This window comes from Mobula birostris, chromosome 20 (assembly GCF_030028105.1).
Source record: "Mobula birostris isolate sMobBir1 chromosome 20, sMobBir1.hap1, whole genome shotgun sequence".
Taxonomy (NCBI): Eukaryota; Metazoa; Chordata; class Chondrichthyes; order Myliobatiformes; family Myliobatidae; genus Mobula; species Mobula birostris.
The window spans coordinates 38688210-38714618 of record NC_092389.1 but is presented as its reverse complement, the minus strand read 5'-3'; the positions used below and the strand labels follow the sequence as shown (position 1 = coordinate 38714618).

Sequence of the window (26409 nt, the reverse complement as noted above, 5' to 3'; positions counted from 1 at the left end):
TTCAACTACTGCACAGAGTCTTGTCATCTTCAGAAGTTTTCTGATGACTCTGCCATAGTTGGATGCATCAGCAAGGGAGATGAGACTGAGTACAGGGCTACGGTAGGAAACTTTGTCACATGGTGTGAGCAGAATTATCTGCAGCTTAATGTGAAAAAGACTAAGGAGCTGGTGGTGGATCTGAGGAGGGCAAAGGCACCGGTGACCCCTGTTTCCATCCAGGGGGTCAGTGTGGACATGGTGGAGGATTACAAATACCTGGGGATACGAATTGACAATAAACTGGACTGGTCAAAGAACACTGAGGCTGTCTACAAGAAGGGTCAGAGCCGTCTCTATTTCCTGAGGAGACTGAGGTCCTTTAACATCTGTCGGATGATGCTGAGGATGTTCTACGAGTCTGTGGTGGCTAATGCTATCATGTTTGCTGTTGTGTGCTGGGGCAGCAGGCTGAGGGTAGCAGACACCAACAGAATCAACAAACTCATTCGTAAGGCCAGCGATGTTGTAGGGATGGAACTGGACTCCCTGACGGTGGTGTCTGAAAAGAGGATGTTGTCCAAGTTGCATGCCATCTTGGACAATATCTCCCATCCACTACATAATGGACTGGTTGGGCACAGGAGTACATTCAGCCAGAGACTCATTCCATCGAGATGCAACACAGAGCGTCATAGGAAGTCATTCCTGCCTGTGGCCATCAAACTTCACAACTCCTCCCTTGGAGGGTCAGACACCCTGAGCCAATAGGCTGGTCCTGGACTTATTTCCTGGCGTAATTTACATATTACTATTTAATTATTTATGGTTTTATTACTATTTAATTATTTATGGTGCAACTGTAACGAAAACCAATTTCCCTTGGGATCAATAAAGTATGACTATGACTATGACATGAGATTCCACCTTCAGGGAACTATGCACCATTATTCTTAGATCCCTCTGTTCTACTGCATTCCTCAATGCCCTACCATTTACCATGTATGTCCTACCAAAATGTAGCACCTCACATTTATCAGCATTAAACTCCATCTGCCATCTTTCAGCCCACTCTTCTAACTAGCCTAAATCTCTCTGCAAGCTTTGAAAACCTACTTCATTATCCACAACTCCACCCATCTGCATACTTACTCATCCAATTTACCACCCCATCATCCAAATCATTAATGTATATGACAAACAACATTGGACCCAGTACAGATCCGAGGCACGCCACTAGTCACCAGCCTCCAATCTGACAAACAGTTATCCACCACTACTCTCTGGCGTCTCCCATCCAGTCACTGCTGAATCCATTTTACTACTTCGATATTAATACCTAATGACTGAACCTTCCTAACTAACCTTCCATGTGGAACCTTGTCAAAGGCCTTACTGAAGTTCATATAGACAACATCCACCGCTCTACTCTCGTCAACTTTCCTAGTAACCTCTTCAAAAAATTCAATAACATTTGACAAACACGACCCTGCACACACAAATCCATGTTAACTGTTCCTAATCAGACCCTGTCTATCCAGATGATTATTTATACTTTCCATCAATTTACCCACCACTGGTGTCAAACTCACAGGCTGATAATTGCTAGGTTTACTCTTAGAACCCTTTTTAAACAATGGAACAACATGAGCAGTACTGCTATGCAGGGTGCCCAAACTTTTGCTTCAGAACCTTTTCCTTTTTTGTTATTTTGAAACTGTAAAAGATGGAAATAAAAAAGTTTTCTTGCTTAAAATATTAAAGAGATGTGTCATCTTTAACTTTATGCCTTTTGGAAATCAGTTCATCTTTTACTCAGTTAGCTATTCACAGTAACAGAAATTTTGACCAGGGGTGCCCAAACTTTTGCATACCACTGTAATTTTCAATGCCGTTCTATAGACAAGAAGAACTTAACCTAGATTTTCTTTTTTTTCATGAAGGTGATCTGTCGTGTAGTTTCACGAACACAAGAAAATCTGCAAATATGCAAATCCAAAGCAACACACGCAAAATGCTGGAGGAACTCAGCAGGCTAGGCAGCATCTATGGAAAAGAGTAAACAGTTGATGTTTCAGGCCGAGACCCTGTCCTGGCGAAGGGTCTCAGCCTGAAATGTCGACTGTTTACTCTTTTTCATTGGTGCTGCCTGGCCTGCTGAATTCCTCCAGCATTTTGTGTATGAGGTGGTAGTTAATGGGTTAATCCTTAGCCACCCCCAATTCACCGCTCCCACATGGGAGTAGTTCATGTATTGTACAAGTAGCATTATCAATAAAGTTCAGTTGAATAGCCTGCATGGTGTGTTTCTCTGCATTCTTCCTCAATATCAAACACAATCCCCTCAACACAGATGTTCCCTTTCTTACCTCTGCAAATTGAAACTAATTTTCTTTGTCTTTCTTTAAAAGGACTGATGAAGTAGTCTTTAACCAACCATATTATCCATTTCACTTTGCACAGATGTGCTGAGCAAATGAGTGCTTCCAGCATTCTTTCAGAAACATCAAGCAGACCTCCCTTCCTCCTCCCTCAAGGATTCAGATTCAGATACAAAAATTATTCAGAAAGAGAGGGGATGGGGATGGTCATCTTTATTGCCCATCTTTAATAGTCCCTGAAAACCTAAGATGAGTGGCCTTCTGGAACCACAACTGTGAGGGAAGGAGTGTCCAGGAATTTGATTGCTCTGGCAAATATGTCCAAATCATAGTAGTGTATAACCCAGGGGGAGTGTGAGGATGGGAATACTAACTGGCACATAATGTTGGTTTGAGAGGTGCTGTATAGATGCTTGGCAAGTTGTTTAGCCTATCTTGATGATTCCAGCCCCACCTTACAAACAGCTCACTCTACCATCACCAATGCCACCATCACACAAGTGCAGACCTCAAGATGTTGTTCCCATCTAACTTTGAGCACATCATGAAGACACGCGCTATGATTGAGGTTCAAAATAATTTACCGAACTGTTTACTGCTGCCATGTAGCTTGCATCCGGATCAATGTGAACAGCATTAACTGATACATCTGGCTCAGGGGTCAGCTGCTCATTGTGGTCACTTTTCAGGTCCCAGATGCGAATGGCTCCACTCTGATCACCAATAATTAGCTCTGCCTACAAAGACAGAACAAAACCCATAGATACAATCTGCACAGGTAGGAAGAGTCCGAAATTGAACTGAAACTTTTCAAGGAGAATGAACAGGTGTGTAGGTATGTGAATATCCTGGAGCTGCTGTTAATAATACACGATGGCATGCTTGGGGATTTTGGGAATCAGTATCAAACATCGTCAGTACAAAGTTATAAGAGACTGCAGGAACTAAGGTCATTCTTAGAATACAGAAGGCTGAGGGAGATTTAATGAAAGCCTTTGATGGACGAGATGTGGATTTACTATTCACTCTAGAAAGTGGATCAATAACAAGAGATTACAGATTGAATGTTTAATTGAGGTTGAGTCAATTATGTAAAGCATTGTGGAGGTGCTCACTTTCAGGCAAGTGTATTCCATCACAATCCTGCAGTGTGACTGGTGTCATTTCAAAACAAAAGCTGTGCTGTGGGGATCACAGTCAAGGTCAGTATTCAGTCCAGCCCTGAATGCCCTTCCTGCAGGACTAGTGGTAAAGGTATGCCCCTCCCTTGTGTATCCTCCCCCCATGGTGCCCAATGGCTAGGGAGTTCCAGTGTCCAGATCCAGCAACATGAAGGAATCGAGTCATATGGCTTCAGGGTACAGTTAAGTCCCTGGTCAACAATGAGCAATCACAAGGGAGCACTCACAATGGTCAATGTCTTTGAACATCAAGGGAAAAAGTGTTTAATTTGCTTTTTAGTGCTGGTCATTGTCTGGTACTTTATTTGTCCTTTATCCACACCAAAAAGATGTTTTACTTGAACAAACTGCTACATTCACAGTAATTGCAACTAGAACAGGACATTGAGCAGCCACTTGCAAACATCTCCACCTCTGACCTCATGCTGGAGGAGAGGCCATTTCTGAAGCAAATGAAGATGGTTGTGCCCATGACTATGCTCACAGCATTTTCCACAGTGAGATGTATGGCCTTCTACAATACCCATTTTCATTTGCCAAGGGATGGCTCCCACTACTGGACTATTCTCTTCAAATTCCAAGGTCTTTCATTTTCCCCGGACCACTTACTGTGAGCAAAATGCTGCCTTGATGCAAATGATGATCATCCCACCTCATTTCTGAAATTCAGCTCAAGGGTGTAGTGAGGTCTGGGGTGTCAAATGAGATTAGACTGGGTTGGGGGATGTTATTTCAGAACCAAAAAGCTACAGAAAAAAAAACTTTGTAAAGAACAGCAGTGCCACACACCGGCAATTAATGTAAATTGAAGCATGGATTTCCAGCTGCAAATCCCTTTGCAGTGGAGAGAATGCAGAGGTGATTCAGCAGGATATTGCCTGGACTGGATGACTTTTGATACAGGAATAAAGGAACAGATTGAATAGGCTGACCTTGTTTCCCTGCCCCAATTTTATACGTTTTATTATTATCTATATATATCGATGAGGTTAGTGTTTTTTTTACAAACTAAGGGATTGATAGCTAGAACACACTGCCAGAGAAGGTGGTGGAATCAGATGCAATTCGTATCTTTAAGAGACATTTAGGCAGATATTTAGATCGATAAGTCCAAGAAGGTTGCTAATGTGGGCAAATGGAATTAGTATAGATAGGCTAAAGGGCTGGCATTGAGGGTTGAAGGGTCTGTTTGTGCTGTACTGCTCCTGGCTCTATACATCTCCATTGGAAACAACAATAGACAAAGTCTGAGGGACGGTGGGGAAGCGCTGTCTGTTCTTTTGGTGCCGTGCAATATTGCACCTTACCTGATTGGGATGCAAGCAGACACAGTTTATCGGAGCGTTGACCTGGAAGATTCTCTGGCACTGCAGGCTGCGTGACCTGTTGGAAGACAGAAGGATAATTTGAGGTTCCATATAGACTACATCAGCAGTTGTGCCTTGATAGAGCCAGGGTTCAGAAGTCTCCCCTCTTCTACCTTTGGCCTTCAATAGACTTGCTGTTTCTAGGTTGATGTAGCAGCTGAGGAGAAATGTCAGCGATCAGTGACACCAGCTTGCTGAACCTGCTGAAATTGAACCAGTTACTCATTTTGAAGGTCTATACATTAATTTAGTTACTGCCAATAGCAATGCAAAAGAAATCAGAAGTTTAGTGAATCCTACCCCTTCATTCCATGGATCAGCATTCAACAATCAAGCAAAGGAATGGACAGGATTGTACGTCTTCGTGTGGGTATACAGCAATCAATTATTGTGTTGCTTTTGTATCACTTTATCAAGTTCCTCATACCTGGCAGACAAGATCTCATGTTGGAGAAACATTCATCAACTCTTCCTTTCAACTAAGGCTACCCCATCCAACTATTACATGAGAGTGCATGCACTTACAGGGTCATAGAGAGGTCCAGCACCGAACAGACACTTCAGTCCTCACTGACAATCAATGACCCATTAACAATACTGCAAACACTCTACATTCTATCGACTCTCTGCAGATTTAACCACTCATCTACACACTAGGGGCAATTTACAGTGGGCAATTAAGGTAACAACCCCACACATCTTCGGGATTGGGGAAAGCAGAAACAGCCAGAGGAAATGCACATAGACAAAGTGAGACATATCTGTCAACAAAACATGTCTGGCAAAATATTACTTAGATCCACCCAACTACAGGATCTAATACCTTATCCAAAGGACATCACCTTGCTTCTGCAGCACTCTCTCAGAACTGTCAATGTAGAGTTTCTACTAAAGCAGAACTTGAACTACACTAATATAGGTGTAAAAGTGGCATCAGCCAAGTCAACTTCTTATGGGCCCTAATAAATACCTGAGGTCCCAGATTCGAGCCATGCAGTCCTCACCACCAGTGTACATCCAACATCCATCCTTATGGAACCCAACTGAGGTGATGTTTTTGCTGACTCCATCATAGCTGACAACTGGGTTTGGGTTGTTGGAATTCAAGTCATACATTCGGATGTGCTGGTATCCTACAAGATGAAGCAAAGAAAATATCCAAATACTATCTGCACTATTTCTCTTGCTTCTGCCACATGTTCCAAACAGTAACAAAGTCAAAATTCTGTTCAAATCTGCTGGTACAGATGAGGCAAAGATGCACTGTGTCTTTCTTTGACTGCTTGCAAATACCACTAACTTTCACCTTTCACAAACAGAAAACTCAAGACTCTGAGGTAAGACTAAAGAATAAAAAACACTTTCCTCTCCCCTCTCCCTACTACAGGCTAAAGGATATGTGATGCAGCACCTCTAAAGTGGAAATAATGTTAATTTTACAGAAACTACTTCCATCTCATGCATCCAGAAATAGTGTATTAAAAGCACCTTTAGACTTTCAACAAGAGGAGTGCAATAAATTTTGGTGGTTAAGGAAGCAGAGGCACATTGGTGGATGAAAGTACAAGTGCTCACCTGCCGCTGCAATCATACTGTGGTCCGGAGTGATTTCCAAAGCATTCACCTGCTAACACCTTTGCTAAGGAGATGAAAGGAATGAAGTAACTCACAGCAACTCAAACTCAACTCTGAATACATTCAGAGATGGAGGAAATGGAGCACCCCAGTACTGTACCACTAGAAAGGCAACAGAACACTCAGGCCATCAAAAATGGACAAATGCAAAAACCTTTGTAAAACATAAAAAACATCATAACAGATAATTGGATGATGGTGGATGTTGCTTCTATGATTGAAGCCTGTGACCAGCAATGTACCAGAAGGATACAAAGTACAAAGTAAATTTATTATCAAAGTACATATGTCACACATACAACCCTGAGATTCATTTTCTTGTGGCATACACGATAAATCCAAGAAATACAACAGAATCAATTAAAAATTGCACCCAACAGGATGTACAACCAACTAATGTGCAAAAGACTCCAAACTGTGCAAATACAAAGGAAAAAATAAATTGGCAATAAATATAGAGAACATGAGATGAAGAGTTCTTGAAAGTGAGTCCAGTTCAGTAACGGGATGAGTGAAGTTCTCCCCTTTGGTTCAAGAGCCTGACTGTTCCTGAACTTGGTGGTGTGGGTCCTGAAGTTCCTGTACCTTCTCATAAGACATTGGAGCAGAAGTAGGCCATTTGGCCCATTGAGTCTGCTCCACCATTCAATCATGGGCTGATCCAATTCTCCCAGTCATCCCCACTCTCCTGCCTTCTCCCCATACCCTTTGATGCCTTGTCTTATCAAGAACCTATCTATCTCTGCCTTAAATACAGCCAATGGCTTGGCCTCCACAGCTGCTCGTGACAACAAATTCCACAGATTTACCACCCTCTGACTGAAGTAATTTCTTTGCATCTCTGTTCCAAATGGACATCCTTCAATACTGAAGTCGAACCCTCTTGTCCAAACTTCCATACCATGGGAAATAACTTTGCCATATCTAATCTGTTCAAGCCTTTTAACATTCGGAATGTTTCTATGAGATCCCCCCTCATTCTCCTGAACTCCAGGGAATACAGCCCAAGAGCTGCCAGACGTTCCTCATATGGTGACCCTTTCATTCCTGGAATCACTCTCATGAATCTTCTCTGAACTCTCTCCAATGTCAGTATATCCTTTCTAAAATAAGGAGCCCAAAACTGCACACAATATTCCAAATGTGGTCTCACAAGTGCCTTATAGAGCCTCAACATCACATCCCTGCTCTTATATTCTATATCTCTAGAAATAAATGCCAACATTGCATTCGCTTCTGCACCACCAACTCAACCTGGAGGTTAACCTTTAAGGTATCCTGCACAAGGACTCCAAGTCCCCTTGCATCCCTGCATTTTGAATTCTCTCCCCATCTAAATAATAGTCTGCCTGTTTATTTCTTCCACCAAAGTGCTTGCCCATACTCTTTCCAACATTGTATTTCATTTGCCACTTCTTTGCCCACTCCCCTGAACTATCTAAGTCTCTCTGCAGACTCTGTTTCCTCAACACTACCTGCTCCTCCACCTATCTTTGTATCATCGGCAAATTTAGCCACAAATCCATTAATCCCATAGTCCAAATCACTGGCATACATCATAAAGAGCAGCGGTCTCAACACGACCCCTGTGGAACTCCACTTGTAATCGGCAGCCAGCCAGAATAGGATCTCTTTATTCCCACTCTCTGTTTTCTGTCAATCAACCAATGCTCCACGCATGCTAGTAACTTCCCTGTAATTCCATGGGCTCTTATCTTGCTAAGCAGCCTCATGTGCGGCACCTTGCCAAAGACGTTCTGAAAATCCAAGTACACCACATACACTGCATCTCCTTTGTCTACCCTGCTTGTGATTTCCTCAAAAAATTGCAGTAGGTTAGTCATGCAGGATTTTCCTTTCAGGAAATCATGCTGGCTTTGGCCTATCATGTCATGTGCCTCCAGGTACTCCGTAATCTCATTCCTAACAATCGATTCCAGCAACTACCTAACCACTGATGTCAGGCTAACAGGTCTATAGTTCCCTTTCTCCTGCCTCCCACCCTTCTTAAATAGCAGAGTAACATTTTCAATTTTCCAGTCATCCGGTACAATGCCAGGATCTATCAATTCTTGAAAGGTCATCATTACGCCTCCGCAATCTCTCCAGCTACTTTCTACAGAACCCGAGGGTACATTCCATCAGGTCCAGGAGATTTATCCACCCTCAGACCATTAAGCTTCCTGAGCACCTTCTCAGTCGTGATTTTCACTGCACACACTTCACTTCCCTAATGCTCTTGAATGTCTGGTATACTGCAGATGTCTTCCACTGTGAAGACTGATGCAAAATACGCATTCAGTTCCTCTACCATCTCTGTGTCTCTCATTACAATACTTCCAGCATCATTTTCTATTGGTCCTATATCTACCCCCAACTCTCTTTTACCCTTTATATACTTTAAAAGCTTTTAGTATTTTCTTTGATATTAGTTGCCAGCTTCCTTTCATAATTCATCTTTTCCTCCCTCATGGCCTTCTTAGTTTCCTTTTGTAAGTTTTGAAAAGCTTCCTAATCCTCCATCTTGCCACTAGCTTTGGCTTCACTGTATGTCCTCTCTTTTGCTTTTACTTTGGCTCTGACTTCACTTGTCAGCCATGGTAGTGTCCTTCTTTCATTCAAAAAAGTCTTATTTGGAACATATCTGTCTTGAACTTCCCTCATTTTTCGCAGAAACTCCAGCTGTTGCTGCTCTGCGGGAGGAGGAGAGAGCAGCACGCTGCACGTGCGCAGCCCTCTGGTGAAAATGATATTGTATCCGTTAAATAGGGGCCATGGACAATTCTGATTTGATGGAGACAGACGTGAAAGCACAGAGGAATATCTGGAGAAATTTCTGAAATGCCAGTTTGCTGCTGTTGTTACCGCGTGATCGAGAATCTTCTGGAGGGAAGGCCTCAAAATCCCCGGCTTTGTCTGCTGTTGGCGACCGAGATTGAGGTCGAATCGTTCAGATAGAGATGGTGCTTGGTACTCGGTGTCGGAGAGCTGATCGGAGGCTCCAAGTTTTCAGACGACTCAGAGTCGGACTGTGGTCGGGCATGGCAGGGAGAGTTTTTCTTCCTTCTCCCGTCTGCGTGAGATGTGGCACATTTGAGAGACATTGAACTTTTTACTGTGCTCATGGACTGTTCTTCATCAAGTTATGGTATTGTTGCATTGTTGTAACTATATGTTATAATTATGTGGTTTTGTTAGTTTTTTCAGTCTTGGTCTGTCCTGTGTTTTGTGATATCACACCGGAGGAAATATTGTATCATTTCTTAATGCATGCATTGCTAAATGACAATAAAAGAGGACTGCGTGTCTTCATAATCTAATCTAATCTGCTGTCTTTCCTGCTAGTGTCCCTTTCCAGTCAACTATGGCCAGTTCCCCTCTCATGCCACTGTAATTTAGTTTCTCCTTCTCAGATTTCAAAATGAATTCAATCATATTGTGATCACTGTTCTGCAAGGGTTCCTTAACCTTAAACTCTCTTATCACCTCTGGATCATTGCACAACACCGAATCCAGCACAGCCGATCCCCTAGTGGGCCCAACAAGAAGCAACAATTGCCTTTCTGACACACCTTTTTTACCTCCTGCTGTAATTTGTAATCTACATCCTGGCTGCTGTTTGGAGGCCTGTATACAACTGCCATTAGGGTCCTTTTACCCTTGCCATTTCTTAACTCAACCTATAGGGACTCTACACCATCCAATCTTATGTCATCCCTTTTTAATGATTTAATATTATTTCTTATACACAGAGCCACAGCACCCCCTCTGCCTACTAACCTATCTTTCTGATACACTGTATATCCTTGGACGTTCAGCTCCCAATGGCAGCCATCCTTTAGCCAAGTTTCAGAAATGGCCATAACGTCATACTTGCCCATCTGTAGCTGAATTTCAAGACCGTTCATTTTATTTCTTATGCTGTGTGCATTCAAATATAACACTTTCAGTCCAGTATTTGTTGCTTTCTGTTTTAACTGCACCGTGCCTCTATTGCCCTGTAACTCATCCCACTGGCTGTCATTATGCCTCATCTCTGCCTGTCCTTCCTATCATCATCTTTGATTTATTTCTGTTTTCCCCTTCCTCAGCCCTATCACTCTCGTTGCTATCCCCCTATCAAATTAGTTTAAACCCTCCCTGACAGCTCTATTAAATGTGCCTGCTAAGATATTGGACCCCTTTGGGTTCAGGTGTAACCTGTCCTTTTTGTACAGGCTGTACCTCCTCCAAAAGAGGCCCCAATGATCAGGAATCTGAAGTCCTGCCCCCTACACCAGTCTCTCAGCCACGCATTAATATGCCTGATCATGCTATTCTTGCGCTCATTAGCACATGGTACAGGCAGCAATCCTGAGATTACTACCCTGGAGGTCCTGCTTTTCAGCTTCCTACCTAACTCCCTGAATTCTCACTTCAGGACCTCCTCCCTTTTTCTACCTATGTCACTGGTACCAACATGTACCAAGACTTCTGGCTGTTCACTCTCTCCCTTCAGAATACTCTGCACCCGATCTGAAACATCCTGTACCCTGGCACCTGGGAGGCAACACACCACGCGGGAATCTCTATCAGGCTGACAGAACCTCCTGTCTGTTCCCCTCACTATGGAATCCCCCATGACTACCGCATTCCTCATATTCCTCTTTCCCTTCTGCACCACGAAATCCCCAATGACTACCGCATTCCTCATCTTCTTCTCTCCCTTCTGCACCACGGAACCAGGCTCGGTGCCAGAAACCCGATCACCATGGTTGTCCTCTGTCAGGTCACCTCCCTCAACATCAGCCAAAATGAGATAACGATTACTGAGGGGGATGGCCATAGGGGTGCTCTCTACTACCTGAGCTCTTCCCTTCCCTGACACTCACCCACTTATCTAACTCCTGCAGCCTCGGGGTGACTAACTCCCTGTAGCTCCTATCTGCCTCCTGCTCACTTTCCCTAATAAGCTGTAGGTCATCAAGTCACAGCTCCAGATCCCTAACACGGTCTCTCAGTAGCTGCATCTCGGTGCACCTGGGACAGATGTGGCCATCTGGGAGGCTGGAAAAATCCCAGGATTCCCACACCTGGCATCCAGAGCAAAGTACTAACCCTACAGACATGTTCTCTATTCCTCAAAAAAATGCAGTTTGTTATGCACATCAACAACTAACATGAGAGGGCACAGTTTTAAGGTGTTTGGAAGTAGGTACAGAGTGGATGTTAGGGGTAAGTTTTTTTTAAAAACGCAGAGAGTGGTGAGTGCATGGAATGGGCTGCCAGCGACTGTGGTGGAGGTAGATACACTAGGGTCTTTTAAGAGGCTCCTGGATAGGTACATGGAGCTTAGAAAAATAGAGGGCTAAGGGTAATCCTAGGCAATTTCAAAAGTAAATAGTAAGTATTTGTTCAGCACAGCATTGTGGGCTGAAGGGCCTGTATTGTGCTGTAGGTTTCCTATGTTTCTAACTGACAAGTAAATGCAGAAGGCAACATTCGTAAGTTTGCAGATGACACAGAAAAAGAGATGTGGTTGAGTGACAAGAATAGTGTTAGGCTACAAAATGATATTAATCAGTTGGTAAAACAGGCAGAGCAACGGCACATGGAATTTAATTCGGACTAGAGTCATATAATTGTTTTTTTTGGGGGGGGTTGTCTACTAAGTGTAGGATATATGCCATGAATAGAAGAAAGAGATCCTGCTGTATAATTTCATAGATCCCTAAAGGTTACAGCATATGTAGATAAGGTGGTTTAAAAAAAGTTTACAAGATGCTTGCCTTCATTAGCCAGGACATAGACTGTAAGAGCAGTGGAGGACTTGATAAGATTTTGGTTGGACCACAGCTGGAACATTGTGTGCAGACCTAATTGCCAGACTACAGAGAGGATATGATCATACTGGAGTGGACGCAGCCGAAATTTACCAGGGTGTTGTCTGGTATGGAGAGTTATAAGAAAATAAATAAGTTTGTTTTTCTTGAAAGCAGAGGAGGCTGAGGGGACACCTGACAGATACACAAAATTGAATAGGGTTGATGGTAGGAAACTTTTCTCCATGGCATAGATGTTGATGAGTAGTGGGCATAGGTTTAAGGTGAGGAGTTAGGAGGTTTACAGCGGATCTGAGAAATAATTTTTTTTCAACCGGGGGTGGGTACAATCCCACACACACTGCCTGGTGGTGGTAATCAGTTCTCCCTCTCCTCAACATTTCAGAGTCCACACAGCAGGGCAAAGTAAGCTAAAGACCAAGTACTGGTTAATAGAATCAATTGTGACCCTCTTACTCCACAAAGAAATGAAATGTTGAAAATCTGAAAAATGAACAGAATATTATAAATTTAACATAAATCACAATACAGCTGGATCTATATAATTCAAAAGAGTAAGCACACAATTCAGCTTAATCTGTAGAGCTGCTGTTCATGCAATCAGTCAGCCTCAGAGTTGACAAATCAGATTATATTTAATACCATGGAGAGCATCTCAGATGGGTGATCACAAACATTCCTACGAGTCTTGAGCATTATACCTAGACTGACAGTCCACAGAATAAGTACACTGCTTTCAATATAGTGTAGGGAAGTGTATGGTCATGCATTTTGTCGGAAGGAATACAGGCGTAGACTATTTTCCAGATGGGGAGAAAATTCAAAAATCAGAGGTGCAAAGGGACTTGGGAGTCGCTGTGCAAGATTCCCCAAAGGTTAACTTGGTTATTGGTGGTAATGGAAATGCAATGTTAGAATTCATTTTGAGAGGACTAGAATATAAGAGGAAGGAAGTGATGCTGAGGCTTTATAAGGCATTAGTCAGACCATACGGAGTATTGTGAACAGTTTTGGGCCATCCAAGAAAAGATGTGCTGGCATTGGAGAGGGTCCAGAGGAGGGTCACGAAAATGATTCCAGGATTGAAAGGGTTAACATATGAAGAGTGTTTGATGGCTCTGGAACTGTACTCATTGGAGTTTAGAAGAATGGGGGGGAGGGGTTCTCATTGAAACCTCTCGAATATTGAAGGGTCTATATATAGTGGATGTGGAGAGGATGTTGAGGGACATCCACTTAGAACAGAGATGAGAAGGACTTAGCCAGAGGGTTGTGTATTTGTGGAATTTGTTGCTGTGGAGGCCAAGTCACTGGGTTCTTGGTTGTTCAGGGCATTAAAGGATACAGGGAGAAGGCAGAAGAATGGGGTGAGAGAGATAATAAATCAGCCATGATGAAATGGCGAAGCAGACTCAATGGGCAAATGGCCTAATTCTGCTTCTATATCTTCTGGTCTTTATAGAATATGAGCGAATACTGCGCTGTCAGAGATGATGAATTCTATTTTACAAAGAACTCCCACCCCCCCCCCCACACTCCACAAATCCCCACAAGTTTAGTGTAAAGGATTTGAGAGGAAAGCAGATGATTTCCTAAGCAACACCGTAGTGAAGTTAGTGGATCTACTGCTTCCCACTTCCAATGACCCAGGTTCAATTCTTACCACCAGTACTGTCTGTGTGGAGTTTGCACATCCTCCCTGTGACTGTGAAGGTTTCCCCCCTCATCCCAAGGATATGAAGGCAGGTAGATTAATTAGCCACTGTGAATTGCCCCTTGTGTGAAAGTGAGTGGTTGAATCTAATGGGAGTAGATGGGAATGTTGGGTAAATGAAATGGCATTCATGTGGGATTGGTATAAATGGCAGATGTTTGATGTTATGTGGACTTGATGGGCTGAACAGTTTATTTCTGTGCCATATGACTAAGATTTCTTCTTTGAATTTTACCAAATTAAACCAATTGCGCAATTATCTAACTACAGTTTGCTGCACCGTGAAAAAAGTAATTTGCTGAGATGAACTTCAAGGATACGGAGTCCTGATGCTGTACGGTGCGGGTGCAGATCCCACTGTGTGCCTGCCAGAAGCGAACAGTGTGATCGTAACCAGCAGTGGCCAAGATGACAGGGTCGCTGCCCACAGTGCCTGGACTTGTGTTCATGGTGTCACCCTGTGTAGATAACTCACACCTGTAATAAGAAGTGAAATTAGCATGAGAAGGCTGCTGCTGTCACAGTCTTTAAAGAAACAATAAAGATTTGTCACATGCTCATCAAAACATACAGTGAAATGCATTGTTTGCGTCAATGGCCAACACAATCCGAGAATTGTGCTGGGGGCTGCCCACAGGTGTCACCGTGCTTCTGGCACCAATATAGCATGCCCACAACTCACTAATATTAACCATATGTATTTGGAATGTAAAACACTTGTTACTGAGCCACCCGCTAACATTGCCAGCTTTAGCCAGTGTGGTAGCACAATGGCAAAATACTGGACCACAAATTATGTCCCCATCACTGAAAATAATTAAACTGAACTTACTACCAAATGGATAAGTACTGCTGCTGAATGCAAGGGTAAAAAGACACTGATGGGTGTTATATACAGGCCTCTGGGTCCCCCTCCCCCTTTACTTTCTCCCTGGGCCTCCTGTCCCATGATCCTCTCATATCCCTCTTGCCAATCACCTGTCCAGCTCTTGGCTCCATCCCTCCCCCTCCTGTCTTCTCCTATCATTTTGGATCTCCCCCTCCCTCTCCCATTTTCAAATCTCTTACTAGCTCTTCCTTCAGTTAGTCCTGACGAAGGGTCTCGGCCTGAAACGTTGACTGCACCTCTTCCTAGAGATGCTGCCTGGCCTGCTGCGTTCACCAGCAACTTTTATGTGTGTTGCTTGAATTTCCAGCAACTGCAGAATTCCTGTTGTTTGCGTTTAATAATGGCAATAACGATAGAGGCTTTTTCAGGTAGATTGGGAAGATCAGGTTGGTGCAGGATCAGAAGATAGGAAATTTGTAGACTGCCCTTGAGGTGGCTTTTTAGAGCAGTTTCTGGTTGAGCCTGGCAGTGATCATAACATGACAAAGTCCCGCGTGCGTGGCACGTGGTGCGCTCGGTTGGGCGAAGCCGTTGGGCAAAGCCGTTGGGCAAAGCTCGCAGCCCCGCGGGCGGGCGGGCAGTGGCGGTGCGCGTGCGTGGCACGTGGTGCGCTCGGTTGGGAGAAGCCGTTGCGAGGATGTGCTGGAGCGTGTTGGCATGGCGGAGCCTGGCCGTGTTTACCGGCGCTCTGTTGACAGCCGAAGGATTCTATTACCTGCTCCGTTACGTGAGGAAGTGTCGTGAGCAAAAGCCCAAGGTGCTGTTTTTCCCGGCACCGCTCACCTGCGTGCGGCCGCTGCTGTGGAGTCCCAGACGCTGCGATTGCAGGCTGCCGCATGGGGAAAGCGCGCTGAGTAGCCTGGCCCGCCTGCTGCTGGGCGCAGGCCGCTCGCTCGACGTCTGTGTGTTCAGCATCTCCAGCTTCGACCTGGCCAGCGTGGTGCTCGCCGTGTACAGCCGCGGGGTGCGGGTCCGTGTTGTCACCGACTCCGACTACATGGCACTGGCTGGCTCCCAGGTGGGCAAATTCCGGAAGGCAGGTGAGTGATAATGGCCAGTTTGCGTCACTGTCTCCATATGCAACTCCCCAGCCCATATCCTGCAGCACCCCACTCTCTGCACTCCAACCCCAACGTGGTTTGCCTGCTCCACCTGCACGCAGCGAATGCTTGGCCTAACCTTCATCTGCTTCGCTGGCAGCTAAACCACGTTGCGAGGTGCTCAATGTATGAAAACAAACAGACGGCACGAAAATGGAAGTACAAAAGACTGCAGGTGGAATTGAGATAATGGTCTGGCATATCTGAAGCCCCGTGATACAGGCTCTTCACTTGAAATGTCGACAATTCCTTCCACGCCACTGAGCGCGCCAACACTGCCCTGTTCTCTACCCGCTCTGTTCTTCCAGCAGTTTGCTGTTCTTTGCTTTAATGCTAATACAATGTGATTGAACAGTACAGGAGTTTTAAAAAAAACTGGTAGATCCTCGTAGCAAATTACAATTCAATTGAGTGGTGCCAAGAATCAGCAGAAGATAGAAAACATTTGTGGAATTATTCATGGGTCTCATTATGTATTTGAAATGTGCTTGGTATAAATAAGCACGTTAATGGTATGTTTAATGGGGAGACTTTAAAGGTTTGGGGTTTGTTGGCTGGAAGCTATGCCAGAGCAACACACACAAAAAATGCTGGTGAATGCAGCAGGCCAGCCAGCATCTCTAGGAAGAGGTACAGTCGATGTTTCAGGCCGAGACCCTTCGTCAGGACTAACTGAGAGAAGAGCTAGTAAGAGATTTGAAAATGGGAGGGGGAGATCCAAAATGATAGGAGAAGACAGGAGGGGGACCAAGAGCTGGACAGGTGGTTGGCAAAAGGGATATGAGAGGGTCATGGGACAGGAGGCCTAGGGAGCTCTGTGAGAGGGTGTGTTGATGGCTAGCATTTAAAGAAATACAGAATTCACAGCAAGTAAGTTCCTTAGGCACAGAGACATAACTGGAAAAGTGGTGCAGCCGTGGATTACAAGAGAAATTGCAGTTGGTACCAAATGTTAGGGAAAAGACATGCACAGTTGCCATAAAAATGCAAGTATGATTTATTTAGCGATACAGGGTGGATGGAGTAGGCCCTTCCAGACATGCCGCCACAGCAACCACACAACCCTAACTCCAACCTAATCACAGGACAGTTTTTACAGTGGCCAGTTAACCTAGCCTGGGAGGAAACCGGGGAAAGCCCACACATGCCATGAGGAGGACGTACTGACTCCTTGCCAGAATAGAACTCCAAATTCTGTATGGCCCCAAGTTGTCATAGTGCCCCGCTAACCGTGCCAGGAAAAGTGTGCAATTTGGTAAAAGGTGTCAAGGGTATTGAGAAGGAAAACTAAGACAAAATGAGAGTAAACTATTGAGAAGCATAAAAGCTGAATTTCTATACTTTAGAAGTGAAATAGCTAGCAGGAGCAACTGGGGTCTACTAAAATTTAGAGCCACTAAAATAATCAGGATAAAAGATCCCAATCCATTACCGCTTGCCATTTCTGGTAACTTTGCTTGCCTTTTCCTTTGATTTAAAGATTTTCTTCTCTTGTATGTTTGTGCTTTTTTTGTGCCTTAAAGGAATTTTTTACAAGTGATGTGTTATTTCTGTAAATGTCCTAATTTACTACAACCACCTGGCCTTCATAGTTTTGCAGTATTCTTGGTTAGATTTAAAATCCTATATTCACCGACTCTTTCGAGCACTGCTGTGCCGGACGGCTCATGGGAACTGCATGAGAGAGGTCTAGGATACCTTTCTCGGGGGTGAAGGGAGTTCAGAGAGGTGTGACTAGAAGTGTCCCACTCAGGTTGAAGAGACCATCCCTGCAATTCCAGCTTGACTCACTGTAGGAGGCACACTCACTTCCTTCTGAATATCCACATTCAGCTCCCTGTTCTACAACCCACAACTTCACCTATGTTATCCCTTCCTACTTTTCACCTTTCTCATGTTCCTTTTGCTGACCCCACCTCACTTCCTACAACTCATTGGTGACTCAACTCCTGTCCCTGCACTCTTGCCCTGTCAGTGGCCCTCTCCTCAATCCTTGTCCACTTTGAGTGTACTTTACCATCCAGACTGCCGGTCCTCTAGTCTCCCTCTCAGGAGCTCTGATTGGGTACCAAAGACTGGCTGTCTAGCTCACAGCTCTATATTTATTGTGCTCATTAACTTAAGTGTCTCCATACAAAAAAAAACTGACTGCATTTGGAAATGCTTGCCCCTTCTGAAGCATTCTTTATTAGTTGTTTAATGGTCTACAATATTAATAAAATAACTAAAACACTATGTAACTATGGGCATCAATGTGCAACCATCAATTCTGCAAATATTTTACTGATGCAAATGAGGCAATTTTCATTCCATAAGGACCAGTACGTTCTTCATCCTTTTTTGCCAAGAAACCCATTGGCATGTGAAGTAGCAAAGGTCCATACTTAAGTGGAGGTAAATTAATGTGCAAAATCATTTAACTTATTTGATATTTAAAAATATTTGGCAATTTAAACATAACTGCACAGTGCATCATACCTTTCTTGGGAGCCAACAGAGAGGCTGTGAAGAGAATTTGAAATCATAAGTGATATAATTTAACTTGAAATCAGGGCTATATATCAGATTGTAGGAAAATCACTGAAGTATGAGTTGACTCTGCTAGATAGGGAAATTGCATTAAAAGTTACGACAGTAAATTATCAGTAGCTAATTTATAAATTGTTAATGTGCGTTTTCAGAACAGTCAGATGAAACAATAATTGATCTAGCTGTCGCTGTCAAGACAGCTATCAAAAATTTTAGACTGGAGGAATTATGGTATTTTCTCCTACATCTCAAATGAAATATGTAGATTGGTAAGTTATTGTCCCTACTTTATAAATGTGCAGTATAATTTGTGGGGGGGAAAGGTAGGAGAATGGGGAGGGAAGAGGAAAATAAAAATGGGTTGGAATAGAATTGTGTTGAAATGGGTGCTTGAGGATTACCACGGACCCAGTAGCTGAAGACCCTGTTTCAATGCTGTGTTTCTCTGACCTTATGATGAGGCTAGAACCATCAATGTCACACAGTAGCAAGACTAATTTGGTAAATTGGGACCAATGTATCTATAAAGAAACGGAAAACAGAGTGTGAGCAATGAAATAAGGCAAAAAAAAACTTCAGTTGATGTATAAGAAGGAAATATTACCAAAAGTTAAAATGTTGGCAAAGACTAATATACTTTGAGGAATAAGAAAATGAAAGTGAAATTGAACAAATTTCCTCCGTCTTCATGGAAAAGGATAGATAAAACCTAGGAACATTGGGGTGCCATGGCAGTGTAGTGGTTAGCATGACGATATTATGGCTCAGGGCTTCAGAGTTTGGAGTTTAATTCCCACACCATCTGTAATGGATTTTTATCTTTTCTCCCTTTGGAACGAGGGTTTCACCTGGGTGCCCCAGTTTTCTCCCACATTCCAAAGACTTACTAGTTAATTAGTCATTGTAAATTGTCCTAAGACTAGGCTAGGACAATTTCCTACGACTAGGCTTATACTGGTTGGATTTTAGAAGATTGAGGAGGGATCTGATTGAAACATATAAAATTCTAAAGGGATTGGACGGGCTAGATGCAGGAAGATTGTTCCCGATGTTGGGGAAGTCCAGAAGGATGGATCACAGTTTCAGGATAGAGGGGAAGCCTTTTAGGACCGAGATTAGGAAAAACTTCTTCACACAGAGAGTGGTGAATCTGTGGAATTCTCTGCCACAGGGAACAGTTGAGGCCAGTTCATTGGCTATATTTAAGAGGGAGTTAGATATGGCCCTTGTGGCTAAAGGGATCAGGGGGTATGGAGGGAAGGCTGGTACAGGGTTCTGAGTTGGATGATCAGCCATGATCATACTGAATGGTGGTGCAGGCTCGAAGGGCGGAATGGCCTACTCCTGCACCTACTTTCTATGTTTCTATGACAAGGCCACAGTTAAATAGGTGGGTTACTCGGCGGTGCCGTTTGTTGGGCTGGAAGGGCCTGTTCCATGCTTTATCGCCAAATAAATAAACAAAGTTGGACTACAGTTTGGGGTACATGTACTGCTGTCTCTCTACAGACCCTAATGGCATTCTGTCTCAACTTCCAGCCTCCCATTTGGCCTGTTCAGTGTGCTCTGGCATTCCATCATGACTGATTCATTTTCCTCTCAGCCCAATCTCTTGCCTGCTCCCTGTATCCCTTTGTGCCCTGCTCTAAACTTTGGATTCCACCACCACTGGGAGCATCTGATCATCTTGTCCACTCCAGTGTGTCCTGAGGCGTGTATTTGCTATGCCAGATAAGGAAGCAATGTAGTTGGACCTACTAGTCTGTAACTAGTGTCATAATCACTGTATAATTTCCAACCATTCTCCATAATCACTTTTGCAGAGTACTGAGTTTGAATCTTTAATAAATTGTACAGTATGTGATAATTCAAATTTGTTTCCGTAACTTTTCTGTTGGTTCACCTCATTTGCTTTCTGTACTTCTAATTCTTTGGTTTCTTTTACTACTTTTATCCCTTCCCAGGCTCGCTTTTTTGCAATTTTGTCTGCGAGTGCATTTCCATAACTTTCCATTGTATTCCTTTTGGAGTGGCTTTAACATTTTAAATCAGCCACTTCTGATGGCAATTGTATAACATACATTAGTTCTTTACTAGCTCGTCATGCTTGATTGGGTTTCTGCATCCATAAGAAATCCCCTTTACTTCTATAAGTTTCCAAAGTTGTGAACAACTCCAAAAGTATATTGCGAATCCGTGTAGATGTTAGCTGATCTTCCTTCTGCCATCTTTTTAAAAAAATTTTTATTTTTATTTAGATAAGGAATTCACAAGTATCATGAACTTTTTTCGCATGTATAACCTTTTCCTTTTTTATATATGTATAAATCTATAATTATTTATACATTCCTAAGTACACATTAAGATGATATAAAAAGAAATTAGACACTTAAATAGATAATTATGTGCAGTTGAAATTCTACTCTATTAGGCTAAGTAATGATACTAGTTAAGAAAAATAGTAATAATAGTGGCTTAATAATAATTTCCATATATCTCTTCTGGACCATTTATTTCTGGTCCAAAATATTGTATGTAAGCCTATGTAACTACCATTGTAGGTGTTTATATCTGAACTCGTTCATGTTTGCTCCTACCCCCAAACATAATTATCCAATCCCTATGTACTTAATTACTTAATTTTATCATTTTTATCCCTTTCCCAAATCTTTTCCTTTACTTGTGTTAATTCTCCATTTTCCAAACAAAAAAAAACAAAAACAGTAAACATTTAGACTAGGGGTGCTTACATTAGCAATATTACGGTGTTGATGAGAAGAGCAGTATAAATCATTAGGAGAGTCATCTAAAGTCTGCTCGCTTTGGGGTTATATATTCAATCTATTTATTCCAAATTTGATAAAATTTTTCTTTTTGAATTGTCAGAGAGTAAGTCATCTTTTCCATTTTAAATATTTACAAGATAATTTTGTGCTAGTCTTCTAATGTAGGTGGTATTGGATTTAGCCACTTGATTTCTTACTTGCCGCTAAAAGGGCCTGCAGCAACTTTATATCTTTCTTCTGTTCAAGAAACAATACATGCCCCAAATAGAGCGTCTCAAAGTTCAGAGGTATCTGGGTATTAAGTACCTTAACTAATGTTCTATGAATACCTTTCCAATATAAACTTAATTTAGGGCAATCCCAGAAAATATGGAGATGATTTGCCTCCTTGGAGCCACACCTTCTCCAACACGTCACGTTTGTGTCTTTATATTTTTCCTGATATGGGGTTTTGAAGTATCTTATAATATTTTTCCAACAATGTTCTGTCCAAGTCAAAGAGTTAGTCGAAGACCACTGAAAGCTGCAGATTTTCCCCCAAGCCTCCTCTGAAAGTACCAACCCCGCTTCTTTCTCCCACTTCTCTTTAATATACAATGTGTTTACATTTTTAGCATGGGAGAGTGCATTATATAATCGAGAAACTGATTTACTTGGTATTGAACTGTAAGCCGAATTCAGAATCTTGAAAAATTCTAATTCTACTGTTGATAAGTCTGTATATCTACAACTCTGATTAACATAGTGTCATACTTGAAGGTACCTAAAAAAAAGTCATTGTGTTCTAGGCCATGTTTGTCCTGCAGGAATTGGAAACTTTGTAATACTCTTTTATGTATAAATGAGAGGTAGGTTGTAAGACCTTTCTTTATCCATAGTTCAAATCTTTTATCTCCTCTGTTGGGAAGGAATTCAGTATCATATGCACACCATCTGAAAAGTTTTAACATGTTATTGATTCCACATGAATTAACCACCTTCTGCCATACTTTTAATGTAAGATTTATCTAGCTGTTTTTAAACTTTTCAAATTGGGCCATCAATCCTTTGTCTGCTATTAAGGCCTGTAGAGGAAAACTGTCAACCAATCCAAATTCTATTTCCTTCCATCTAGCCTTATATTCCCTATTACACCAATATAACAGAGGGGTTATCTGTGAAGCATAAAAATAATTTCTCAAGCAAGGAAGTACCATACCTCCTCCTTCCTTCCCTAACTGTAAGGTGTTATATCGAATTCTAGGTTTCTTTCCTTGCCAGATAAAGCGGGAAATCCATTTGTCCCATTCCCTGAATTGATTATCATCCACCTCCACAGGTAAAGTCCGGAAAAGATAGAGTAACTGAGGGAGAATATTCATTTTTATGGTATTTATCCTTGAATTTAAACTTAAAAGGGGATAAGATTCCATCTATGCATATCTGCTTTTATCTCTGAAATTAATGGCCCATAATTTACCTGTGACAGCGTTGAAAGATCCTTCGGCAGGGTTATTCCTAAATATTTTAATGATTTAGCTTCCCACTTAAGAGCATATGTATCCTGCAGTTTTTTGGATGGTGTATAATTTAGGGACATAGCCTGCGTTTTCTTTACATTTGTTTTATAACCTGGTATTTTCCCAAGGTCATCCAACAGTGTAAACAATCCTATAAATGATTTTTCTGGTTCACTCAGATAGACCAAAACATCATCTGCGAATAACGCCACTTTCTGTTCAATCCCTGCCAACTTGATACCTTTTACAATTTCGCTCTGTCTTATTAGTTGGGCAAGCGGTTCAGTGTATAGCGCAAAAAGGAGAGGAGAAATTGGGCATCCCTGTCTAGTGCCTCTCTCTAAAATAAAGGAGTCAGAAAGGTCCCCATTTATCTTAATTCGAGCTGTAGCGCTGTCATATAAAGTCTGGATTACTTTAATAAACTTCTCTTGAAAGCCGAATCTTCCTAACACTCTGTATAAGGAATGCCCAACTAATTGAATCAAAAGCTTTCTCAGTGTCTAATCCCACTACTATTGTCTCTGTCCCGTTCTTAGTAACCTGCTCTAATATGTGTAGAGTTCTCTTTATGTTGTCCTGTGTTTGTCTTTGTTGAATAAATCCAGTCTGGTCTAAATGGATTAGGCCAGGTAAAAGCTTTTGCAATCTGCGCACTAATATAGACGTAAATAATTTGTAATCTAAATTAAGAACGCTAACTGGCCGATAATTACCACATTCTAGTTTATCTTTTCCCTCTTTAGGAATAACTGAAATAATCGCTTCTCTCCAGGAAGGTGGAGTTTCTCCTCTCTGCAAGATCCAATTAAAGGTGTTAAGTAGTAATGGGGCTAACTGTGTCTTCAGGGACTTGTACCACTCTGAGGTAAACCCATCAGAACCCGGGGACTTTCCAGCCTTTAACCTAGAGATGGCCACATTCAGTTCTTTGGCAGTTACTGGTTCTAATAGGCATTCATTTTGTAAATCTGTAAGCTTGGGTAGATCTAAAGAATTCAATAAAGTGTCCATATAGGGCTCATTGGAGGCCTGGGGTTGGGAGTACAGCTCTCGATAATATGTTTCAAAACTCTCTTGAATTTTCCCTATTGTACTCTCCACAAGCTTTGTCTTTGGATTCTTTATTTTATGAATTGTATTGTCTGCTTGTTGTTTTCGTAATTTATATGCTAGTAATCTAGCTGATTTACCTCCTACTTCATAATTCTTTTGTTTCAGGTAAAGAAAATTTCTTTGAGTTTCCAACGTATAAATATCATCAATTTCACTTTGCAATTTCCTAATTTCCTGTTTTAAATTTGAATTACTTTTGTTGCTATCTACAACTTGAGGTTGTTTTAATTTTCCTTGAAGGTCAGCCTGATTTTCCCAATTTACCTACATATTGAAATCCCTCATGACTCACTACATTACCCTTATTACATACCTTTTCTATCTCAAGTTGTAATTTGTTGCCCACATTCTGGCTATTGTTTGCAGGCCTGTATATAACCCCCACAGAGTATTTTGACCCTTGCAGTTTCTTAACTACCCATAAGGATTCTACCTCTTCTGATCCTATGTTACTTCCTCCTAAGGATTTGATTTTATTTTTTTTTACCAACCCCTCTGCCTACCCTTTCCATAAAATGTGTATCCTAACTGCGATCTTCTTTCAGCCATGACTCAGTGCTGACTTCACTGATATACCGGTCTATCTCTTACTGTGCCACAAGATCATCTACCTTAATCTGTATGTTGCGTGCATTAAACTATAACACTATAAGTCCTGTGTTCATCATCATTTTTTGATTTTGGCCCCTTGATACATTTTAACTCATCCCACTGACTTCAATTTTGCATTATCATCTGCCTGTCCTTCCTCACAGTCCTTCCACACACTGCATCTAGTTAAATATCAATTGCTCCATAGATTAACTATGATTTTAATGAGTGACAAACTAGGTACAAGAGGAAAATGGCCTAATTCTACTATGTTTCGCCTGACAGGTATAGAAGTCCGACATGATCAGGATACAAGCTACATGCACCACAAATTCGCACTGATTGATGGATCTATTCTTGTAACTGGATCTTTGAACTGGAGTGCCCAGGCTATATTTAGAAATAAAGAGAATGTAATCATAATTAAAGACATTGACATTGTGAAAGCATTTATAGAAGAATTTGAACGACTGGAATGAATATGATCCGACAAAGTACAGCTTTTCTCCACAAAAGTAACTAGAAACTACTAATTTAATCCTTCATAGATTCTATTGTAGTCCATTGACAAAAATTGTTGTCAAATAATACAAATTTCTGTAGATAAATATCTTGTTTTTCCTTGATGCTTTATATTTTTATAAAATATTCATGATTAAAAGAAACAAGTGACTATAATCCATGTTGTTGTGTGAATGAAATCACCAGAAACAGTTACTGTTTGATAGAAAGCAGCTTCCTTATTCGACAAAACAAGGTACAGTAGGCATCATATGGAGATGCTCTCAGTGGAAAGGTCTGCTGGCCCAATGTGGGGCTGGATATTTATTTGCTAAACACAAAGGACAATCCATATTTACAAAGTATAGACAATGCTTTCTTTTGAAGCTACATACAAACCTCACACCTACTGATTCACATCCATCCCACAGATGCCAGCGGGTCTGTGGACTGGGATTCACAACTTCTAGGAATGCATTGTTCCAAATTAAATTGACAATACATTTTCAAGGAACAGAAGACTGGTAGCCAAAGCCATTTGCTAAATGTAAATGACCTAAACCCAAAAATCACTCTAAAATGCATATTCAGAAACATGTTTCTTATTGATGTTTTAATTTTATGATAAAATGCTCCAGTTTAAAATTGGGAAGGAGAAAGAAAGTACAAATAGTGAAATTTGGCTCTGAGTTAACACATTTTAATAATGTTTAGTAGAGGCAATTGAATATTGGAAAGAACACTGATACAGGTAAGAAAGAAATTAAATTTTGGTTCATGTCATAGGGCTTTAAGGAGTGTTGAATCAGTAACTCAGAAATGCAGAAGAATTACTTCTGGAGTTTGGAGCCACAACAGCTGAAAGCACATTTGCCATTTGTGACTGAAGTGAGGATTGTATGAAAGACTAGAGTTGTAGGACAGAAATATGAGAGGGAGGGAAGGATGAGCAAGGCTATGAAAGGAAATTAGATTGATACTTGGAACTCAGTTAATTCTGTTGGCCCTCCTAAAACAATTGCAAAGTGTATTTTGGGCTATTAATGGTAAGACTCTTGGTAGTGTGGAAGATCAGAGGGATCTTGCAGTCCGAGTCCACAGGACACTCAAAGCTGCTGCGCAGGTTGACTCTGTGGTTAAGAAGGCATACGGTGCATTGGTCTTCATCAATCGTGGGATTGAGTTTAAGAGGCGAGAGGTAATGTTAAAAATATAGAAAACCTACAGCACAATACAGGCCATTCAGCCCACAAAGCTGTGCCGAACATGTCCTTACCTTAGAAATTACCTAGGGTTTCCTATAGCCCTCTATTTTTCTG

The 26409-nt window shown here is 41.9% G+C and overlaps 2 protein-coding genes across 3 annotated transcripts in view; one reads left to right on the top strand and one right to left on the bottom strand.

Moving 5' to 3' along the window:
- LOC140185540 (target of rapamycin complex subunit lst8-like) overlaps nt 1-14557 on the bottom strand; it is a 34073-nt gene extending 19516 nt beyond the window's left edge. Inside the window, exons 1-5 of one of the 2 annotated variants that reach the window (XM_072238872.1) lie at nt 14400-14557; nt 6484-6535; nt 5879-6041; nt 4849-4924; nt 2945-3097 (exon numbers count right to left, since the gene is read on the bottom strand). In XM_072238872.1, the coding sequence (XP_072094973.1) occupies nt 2945-3097; nt 4849-4924; nt 5879-6041; nt 6484-6535; nt 14400-14528 (573 nt within the window). In that variant the 5' untranslated portion in view covers nt 14529-14557. The remainder of the gene's footprint in view (nt 1-2944; nt 3098-4848; nt 4925-5878; nt 6042-6483; nt 6536-14399) is intronic. The other variant, XM_072238873.1, reaches the window with a different exon arrangement.
- Nucleotides 14558-15605: 1048 nt separating this feature from the next.
- On the top strand, nt 15606-25108 carry LOC140185539 (mitochondrial cardiolipin hydrolase-like). Its single transcript, XM_072238871.1, is given in 3 exon segments — nt 15606-16008; nt 24875-25058; nt 25060-25108. Coding segments are annotated over 3 exon segments (636 nt in total).
- Nucleotides 25109-26409: the final 1301 nt, after the last annotated feature.